We start from the raw sequence: 9724 nt of genomic DNA on the forward strand, positions 1-9724 counted from the left end.
TCTTTTGAGTAATATCCCAATTTTCTCTCCTTTAGTAACTAGGCTGCTCCTTTCCCCTCCTTGAAACTTGATACTGTTGTCAATATTTTGAAATAAAACATTGTCACTACTTCTCTTGAATGAAAAAAGATCAAATAAGCTTTGTGCTACAATATGATTAAATTGGAAAAACAACGTAAATAAAGCACAAATTAACACAAAAATACAGCATATAGCTACTACTAGGCTACAATGCAGCCTCTTCATCAGTGCAAAAAAACTCAGCACACAACCAGAAAGTCGTGGGAGAACTGAACTCAACCACGTAAACACCGGTATTTATACCAAACAGGTCAACCAACAGGTTTTGGCTGACCTGTTTGGTATAAATACCGGTGTCCACATGGTTGACGTTCAATTCTCTCACGACTTCTTGGTTGTGTGCTGAGTTTTTGCACTGATGAAGAGGTTCCATTGTAGCCTTGAAATAGCTGTATGCTGTCCTTTTGTGTTAATTTGTGCTTTATTTACGTTGTTTTTTTCAATTTAATCACTGCTTCTCTTGTTAAATTGCTGTTTCTAATGACAACAATTCACAGGCCTGGAGAATTCCCCCAAAACCAGAAACCATTCTTTCCTGTAACACCATTAAACTATCGGTGGATGCCATAACAACGAAAATTTAGAATCTCAGTTTTAATTATTCAAAATACTCAAAAACTAGTTTTTTAAAAGTACTCAAAGCCAAACGAGTACTCGAGGATCTTTTACATGTAGCATAATCATTACGACATGGATGCTGTCGATTTTCTGCATCTGGAAAATCCACGTGCTGGAGCCCGATTTGAACCTGCGCCACTGGACGTAAGAGACCAATGTCCAACCACTACACCACTCTCGTTAAGTTGCGTTTCATTACTACTGTACTCATAAGAAATAAAATGTTAAAAGTTTGCGATTAGTTTTACACTAAGCTAATGATCCCTAAAATAACCAAGGTCTCTATAGAAATTATATTCAAAAGGCCATTATATTCTTCAAAAATATTTTTTACATGAACGGAAACGTTCAAGATGTTATATTACTTTGGTATCTTGTGAAGGGCGATACAAAGTTTTTCAATAACTTTTGTACTCCCTAAAAATTAACTAACAGATTTTTTGCGCCCCTGTTAAATCTCAAAATTTACTGATGAATCTTAATATTTTTCCCTAAAATTAAGGTGTTTTCTATGATTAGAATCAGCTACTAGGAGGAATTCAAACGAAAAAAAAAATCCAAATTTAGCAGAACCATTAAGGATTTTGTTCAGCATCATAGCGATAGTTATAATTTAATGACTTTGATATGCTGAAATTCTGTTTCTAACACATTTCGAAGGGGAAATTTACCAAGAAAATGCTACTAGGTGGATATTTATTAGTTTCATAGCATTCAATATTTAACATTTTTCTGGATTTATATATGCTCAAAAGGATTAAGGCGTGTCGAGGATTTTGATAGATATTGTTAGAAAGACTAAATACCTTCTAATCATGTCCCTATTCTCGCGAAACATCCTCTCGTCTTGATCCTGGTTGGCATTAGGGGGCCGTAAATGTTTTCCAAACGCAGCATCCAACTCTTATTGCTCAACATCTGTACCCAGACCGTTTCAGTGTCATAAGGTTTATCACTCAAAACCATTCATTACAAGTTCAAGTTCCGTTGATATAAATTAAAACCCCTCCTGCATAATCTGTATGATAAAGATCCCTTGAGCATTCATTTGGCTTGATACTCTCGTAATAATTAATGCCCTAGTGCAGTTTCGCATTGTGAGAGCCCAGGTGCCTCCATCTGGTTGGGAAACTGGGTGTCAAAATTCACGTGTTAATACCATCCTCCAATAAAGGTGCCGCATGAAAGAATGGATACCAGCTCTTGGGGGAACACACCAGGTGCACGAAGGGTGAGGAATCAACACGCAGCCCCCATTAGAAACAAGCAAATGGTTAATTATAGCAGTATTCTTTTCACAAACGTTAAATAAATGCTATTGCAAAAACTATTGCTCGTTACAATAATTATTTGCATAGTAACAAAAGCAACTGACCCGATTGCTTGCATTTATCTTAATTGATGTGCGAAAGGGTTAATAACTTAAGTACTTTTCAATAACACTATTACTTAACTCGCGTGAATGCTTCTTTTTTTACCTCCATCAATCAAATCCCATTAAAACACAAATGGATCTTGTATCATAAATAGGTTTTTCTCTTATCTTCATCGCTCAGTGAAGCGTCGGAATAGACACTCAACCGTAGCAAACAGAACCAGGAGCGTGTGGGGTGGAAACAAAATTGCAATTGACTCCTCCAGACAAAAATAAACAGCTCTCTGGCCGCACTTTTCTCGACATCACACTCGTTTAGTTGTAATTGCGAGAGGTCATCGTATATAGCGTGGAATGAGGAACACTCGGTTTCCCCTGCTGACCCACATGAGCTGCAGTCAGTCAGTTAGTTCCTCAGGAGGTCAAGGGTAGAACTTCCGCGTCTGTTCCCGAGGGGGAGAATCCTCTCTCTCTCTCGGATGTCACACCGGTCATTCCGGGTCACTTCCTGTTGGGAAAATGCAGGTGCGGAATTTTGCGCCGCGACAAGGAAAGAAGAACCGGACCGGCTGGTTACCGGTGACCGGCAAATCGCCGAAAAGTGCCTCGAGTACCGTCCAGAATCTGATTATTCGCTTTTGGATGCGGTGGTGCCATTGCCCTGCAATTACGCGCAAGTGTGCGAAGCGTGAGGTCACCAATTTTGTCAGATCTGTGCGACATTGCGAGGGTTCAAAAGGAGCGCCAATGGGAATTTATTTAAATTATTACAGATATGACTTGATAATGTGTATTTTGGGAATGAATGTTTTGGGAATCACTTCGCGAACCGTTTTGAATCAAAATTTCAAAGCTAAAATTATTATTATTTCTTTTTTACGTTTAATACCAAAGTTACAAAAAGTAACTTTGATTAAAAACTGATTTTTTTTAAAGGGGGGGGGGAGGGATCCAACATTTACTGACATGATTCAGTTTTCTTGGTTGGTGTACTTTTTATACTATTTTTTATTAGATTTTATAAATAAAACTAATTTTGCTTTTCACAATACAATATTCAAGCAGTTATTCAATGAATAAAAAAAATGATCCGAAACCGCAAATTATTTCATATTTTCAATAGGACACATCAGGGACGGAGCGAGAGCGGTGGGGATCAAAGCCCACGTAGAGTCCTTGACTTTATTACATACTGCTAATCCTACGATAATGGTTTATGTGTATGCAAGAACTGTTATGATAAAGAAAGTAAATTCTGCTCGCACTAGTGCGACACATGGTTTAGTGAGAGAAAACTCACAATACCATGCTAAAAGCATATAGATCAAGATTATAAAACACTTTCTTCCAGAAATACTTCTACCTTATACTTTCACTTATACCTTATACTTTTTCGTTATACCTAAGAAGGCAAAAATTTGCTTTTAAATTTTTTTTCATAAATGTAGACCAGTTTTTTTCAACCTTTTTTGACAAACAAACCGGCAAAAACTCTAGAAAAAGTTCGCGCACCGGTAAGACTTTTTTTTTTTTTTGATTGAAAAAAAAAAAGATGGTAGTATGGAACTATCACAAAAAGTATTTAAATGTAAAGATAAGTTATTTTTGTAATAATTAACATAAGTAAATAAACATTAGAAAAACCATAGAAAATTATAAAAATAATCACAAAACTCAAGTTAAAAATGTCAAAAAAGGTGTCATTATCATTGCTGTTATAATTATTTTTATTTATTTATGTTTATTTTTTGAGGTTAAGCGCTTTTTTTTTAAGTGAATGAGCAAAAAACCTCTGAGGACCAGTCCAATTTTTTTGGGTACTGTTGCCGGTCTGCCGGAGCAACGATTGAAAATCACTGATATAGAATGTTGATCAGGGCCGGATTAGCCATAGAGCAGAAGTAGCAAATGCTACGGGCCTCGCGCTTCTGGGGGCCCCGCGCCATGAGAAAAAATTCCAGAAAAAAAAAACTACTTTCCGCACTTTAATCCGTTTACATTTATCTCTATCTTTCTCTTTTATTTAGTTCTAGCTTTTCTAAATACTCAGGTAAATTAAAAATCTTAATTTTTTCGTTGGATTGCTTTCCAGAAATTTCTCTCAATTGAAGTCTTAAGAACGCAAAAACGCAATTTTAGTTGATCTTTCTTAGTGGAAGGAGAAAAAGCTCCTTTAGGTCAGAAAAGTTTCAAAACTGACCTAAAAATTACAATTTTAGGCAGTGTTTGGAAAACGGAGAATTGGGGTTTCTCTAGATATATTTTTTTTTTTTTCAAAATGAAGTCAATTTTAAGGTAACTTAAGAAATTTAAGGGAGTTTGGGTCCTAAAATTTTTAGCTATTCAAGCCTAAAAAAAAAAAAAAAGAAGGAGTTCTTTCCTGAAATTATGTTCAAAACTGAAGTCAATTTCAGGCTATCTTTGGGAGGAAAGGGTTTGAGGGATCGTCCCACGGTATAGCTGAAAACAAAAATGTATGCTTTGTGGGAAGATTAGAGAAAGGGAACTCACCCAGAAACTATTCTGACGCGGTTTTAGATTATCACTGGAGACGTTATCGGGGGGGGGGGAGGGATACGGGTTTGCTTCGTAAAATGTTAGAAACTGAAATATTTCAAGACGCAGGCTATCCTTAGTTTTAGCTTTGGGTAAAGAGTGGTTTGGAGCCTTTCCCCCCGAATGTTAAGAAGCTAGGCAAGTAGGTGGGTATTCTCCTTTCAGATTTTTTTTTTTTTTTTGAAATTTTGAAATCGAGATGGTTCAAGGGCTTTCTCCGAAATTTTCGGAATTTGGGGTCTAAAAATTTAAGTAGCTTTTGTTGATAGCCGGAGAAGAAGGATGCTGAAACTTAAAGCACAAATCAAAACCACATTTCAAAGCTCTCTTTGGCGATGTTAGTCAAGAGATGGGAAAGGGTTACCATCCAGAAATTGTTTGAAAGTGGTTTTCTTCTTAAAGCTTTCGAAATTGGAGTCCCGATAAAGTAATTATTAGTTATCCTAAATCCTCTTTGGTCACTTAACTTCATGTCAATTTGTCATCCTCAAATACCCCCCCCCCCCCTCTCCGCAACACGAGCCCGTAGATCCGGCACTGTAAACAACATTGAGCAAAATTAAGAGATCATGATTGAAGAAAAGAAAAAGATTCTGAGACTTAACACTTATGTTGAGCGAAATAAATAAATTGTTAAGAGAATATTATTTTTTGGTGAACTAAAATAGTTATGTGTAGAGGAAAGACTTTAAATATCGTTTTTAATTTTTTCCTCTGAGTGGGAGGGAACTAAAAAGCTGCCGTCCGTGCCCCGAACCTAACCCATTTCTTTTTCATCACCAAAGGTAGATAAAAAATTTTTTTATTTGAACTTGAAATTTAGAAAAATTCAAGAAGAAAATTGTTTAACATAATCGAAAAACCGCTAAATCTGCTTTCTGGAACTTCAGTTTCGAAAAATTTCTACGGGTGTAATCCCGAACTCGATACCGTTCTGTAACGTCGTCTAATAAGGTGGATTACAAGTGCGTATTTTGGACTATAATTTCGAAAGATTTCTATGAGTGTGTACCTCTCCCCCTCCAACATTGTAACGATGGTCCAAAATGTACTTTTTGGATTTCTACTTCGAAAATTTTCCTTGTTGCTTTGGAGAGTGCCTGAACCCCATCCCATACCAAAACGTAACCCGCGATGGCCTACAATCGATCACGTTTTCACAACTTCACTTTCGAGAAATTTCCAGGGGATGGCTTTTGTGAACTCTGCCCCAAAATCACCAAAGAAGGTAAAAAAAAAAAAAAAAAAAAAACTACCCTTTCAGAGTGTATAATTTCGAGAATTTTTGCTTAAAATTGTGTTTTTAGATTAATAATAGGTAATAAACTCGAAAAATTTCCAATGGGACCTCCGTGAACACCCCTCTTCCCTCTCTCTGCAACATCATTAAAGATAATCTACAGTTTTATTTAAGGCTTCAATTCTAAAAAACTGTCTGTAGAGAGTCGCTGTGAACCCAAATTTTTTCCTTTGATCTTACCTAAGATAGGATGAAATTGCATTCTTTGACTTCAGTTTCTCCAAATGATGACCTCCGAATCTTCTCTTCCTAATACCACCAGGAGTCGTTTTCTAATATCTCCAGGAGTCGTTAGAAATGAGTTTTTAGTATTGAAATATCGAAAATTTTCCGGGGGTAAGCCCCCGGACCCCCCCTCCCTTTATGTCGTCCAAAAATTGCGTTTTTGGAATTAAAAGTTGAAAACGTGTTAGTAACGAGAAGACGAGGGGCAACATAAGAGGGTCCTAACCGTCGTAAAGTTCTAAAATTATATCCACATTTATGAATTCATGCGTTCTATAAATGCACCTCCCATCTCCATTAAGAAGAGCTCTATTGTTTACTACATCATGCAAAAACGAGGGCCCCTTGGAAACATTTGCTACGGGCCCCGCGCTTGCTTAATCCGGCCCTGATGTTGATGATGTTCTAAAATTTATTATTAGTTTAAAGTTATACTAGAGAAGACTTCCATTCTTTTACTTCCCAACATTTAGCAACGTGCTCCGACTCGAGATCAGCGGATATGTTTGGATTGCAAAGAGTTCATGGTTTAGAAGCTGTGCTGTCATTAATGAACTCAATTGAACATGATTCGTCTCAGATGAGAAAAAAAAAATATCGTTATGAATTTTCTTCAAAATGTTGAAAAATGTAAAATGTTTGCAATCAAAGCAACTTTGGCGTTAAAACGCTTGTTTGTAAATTCTTGATAACAGTTAATGAATTCTGTAAAACTAGTTTCACTGCGAAAGCAGTGTCGCTACAGGGAAAGCAACCTGCAGTTAGTGTTCCGCCTTGTGAAAGCCGCAAGTTCGGGCACACAGTCATAAGCATAGGTTGGTCCAGGGGTGGATACAGTTGCAGGATAATGAGGGTCATGAACCCCCCTCCCCCCCCAAAAACGTCGACAATATTATCCATCCATTATTATTGTATGTATGTGTTTATAATTAAATAATTGCATGTACATTGTACAATATCATGCAAAAATACGTTGTTACACGTCATTCAAATACTTTATGAATAGAATGCAAGGGTTTTCCGAAATCTTTTTGATTTATTTATTGTTTGTTCAAGTAAATATTTGAAATAATGCTTTCTTTCACTACTACTTAAAAACGTTTCTGCCTTACTAGGTGCCAGAATACAGCTCGATGTCTAAAAATCATTGAAAAAAAAAAAAAAAAAAACGATTTCTTGCTCTCTGGGGTTTTCTTAAAATTATTAATTGAATTGATTTGCTTTAAATTATTGCATTGGAAAATTAATACTTTATTTACTTTACAGTTGGTATTGGCAGGAGAAGAAGCAATCGAGGACAGTGATGTCGAACATGACGACGAATCGTTATCGTATTTAGACGAAGAAGACGAAACGAAAGTTTTACAAGAAAGAGGAGATCAACCGTTTAAGAAAAAAAGCGGAGGACCCCAAGAATCAGTTGGTATACCAGTACCTGCTCCATCACAGGGAAATCATCTGCTGATCCCTCCTCCAGGTCTAAAACGAAATCCAGGTCCACCGCCGAACCAACAAAGGATTAAAGATACTGCTGGCCAGCATGTATATAAGACATCTAACCAAATTTTGCTCCAGTCCTATGAAATTGCACCTCCAGAGCTACAAGGCAAACAAAGTTATCAAGGTAATAATCCCCAGGAATTTCATCAAGATGGTGGGCAATATCAGGTTGGAGTTCATCCGGAATTTCCATCCGGACACAATGGACCTGCATTCCCAGAAGGTGGAAATCAAATAGATATACATTCATACCAAGATTCAAACGAAGAATATAAACCAGAAAATCAAAACAGCCTTTTTCAGGGTTTTCCTAGTTTACCTCACAGTGAACCATGGCCTTTGCCCATGCCTGATATGCCTAAAATAATCCATTTAGACGTGAAGTGTGAGAAGAATGTCATGAAAGTCTCCATAGAATTCAATAAACCTTTCCATGGAATAATTTTCAGCAAAGGCCATTACAGTCATGCTAGCTGTGTGCATTTACCGCCTGGGACAGGCCATACAAGTGTATATTTCGACGTAGCGATTAATAGCTGTGGCACACATGCAAGCTCCCCCACTGGACAGTATAACAACTACGGAAATCAGAATGTTGCAGGCAGCTACTTTGAAAACACAGTTGTCGTTCAGTATGATCCGCAAGTTCAGGAAGTGTGGGACCAAGCCAGACGGTTGAGGTGCACGTGGCATGATCAGTATGAAAAGGCTGTAACGTTCAGACCGTTTCCTGTAGACATGCTGAATGTGGTAAGAGCAGATTTTGCAGGGGATAACGTAGGTTGTTGGATGCAAATCCAGGTGGGTAAAGGCCCATGGGCCAGTGAAGTTAGTGGAATTGTGAAGATCGGTCAAACCATGACGATGGTTTTGGCTATAAAAGACGAAGAAAATAAATTTGATATGATGGTAAGAAATTGTATTGCTCATGATGGTAAACGGGCACCAATCGAACTCGTTGACAGTCAAGGGTGCATAGTGAGGCCAAAACTAATGAGTAGGTTTACGAAAGTTAAGAATTTCGGATCTACCGCCTCGGTACTGGCATTCGCTCATTTCCAAGCTTTCAAATTTCCAGATTCTATGGATGTACATTTCCAATGTACCATTCAGATTTGTCGTCCGAATTGTCCTGAACAGTGTGCTATTTCTTCGCCCGGTATTGCTCATCAGATACCACCAGGGCATGAGCTGTACTCCGGATCAGCCCATGCTCCAGTGGTCAGACCTCGTGAGGAACGAGACGTTTCCAAAGTATTGACTGAACCCGTTGAAGAACCCATTCGGGAGATGACTGAAATTGGTTTGAATCGAGTTATACGTGTCGTCTCTACGGGAGATTTGGCATTTGCTGACCCGTCAATGCAAGAGAACAATGCCCCTGATTTCGAGAGTTTGGAAAAAGATGACGTTATCTGCATGTCAACGCCTGGATTTGCAGCATCACTGATAGTTTTGCTTTGCATTTTAGTTGTGTCATGCCTTGTGGCTGCTTTCCTTTGCCTGAGGCAAAAACACCCTAGAGATATTATAACTTCTATATCTGGGACTGTAATAAAGAGAAGAAAATCCTAAAAGTATCACTTCTCGGGCTTTTATGCGAAAAGAGCTTAATTCTACGGTGAAGCAAGTATTTGTTTTACCACGTGGTTTTTGGAATTGGAAGTCAACTGCTTAAAAATGGACAACTTGGAAATATAAATGGACAATTTATTCGATTATGAAAACCATACCAGCTTCTACTATATCAACATTCGCCGAAAATAAGGGGCGAAAATATAAAAGTATGTTTCGCATTTTCAAATTATTTTTATTTGACACGATAAGCATACATGAATGAACCTAAAATATTAATTGCAGAATACAAAATTCTTCATTGTGTCCGACTGATTTAGGAACATGTTTTAATACTCATTACTTTTCAACATTTATGCATTATTCGTTAATTTATGCTCATAATCTTCGCTTCAGTTTCATATTGATTCAAATTTATCGATTCGTCTGCTAAATATTGTTCCTTTCACTATTATTATTTTTTGTTTGTTTTTAATTGAAATTTAAAACTACAA

The 9724-nt window shown here is 37.3% G+C and overlaps 1 protein-coding gene across 1 annotated transcript; it reads left to right on the forward strand.

The window, feature by feature from the left end:
• Positions 1-2011: 2011 nt before the first annotated feature.
• Positions 2012-9230, forward strand: LOC129228994 (uncharacterized). The gene is made up of 2 exons (XM_054863450.1): positions 2012-2065; positions 7422-9230. The coding sequence occupies exons 1-2, from the start codon at positions 2012-2014 to the stop codon at positions 9228-9230; spliced, it is 1863 nt and encodes a 620-aa protein (XP_054719425.1).
• Positions 9231-9724: the final 494 nt, after the last annotated feature.

The sequence above is a fragment of the Uloborus diversus genome, chromosome 1, assembly GCF_026930045.1.
Source record: "Uloborus diversus isolate 005 chromosome 1, Udiv.v.3.1, whole genome shotgun sequence".
NCBI lineage: Eukaryota > Metazoa > Arthropoda > Arachnida > Araneae > Uloboridae > Uloborus > Uloborus diversus.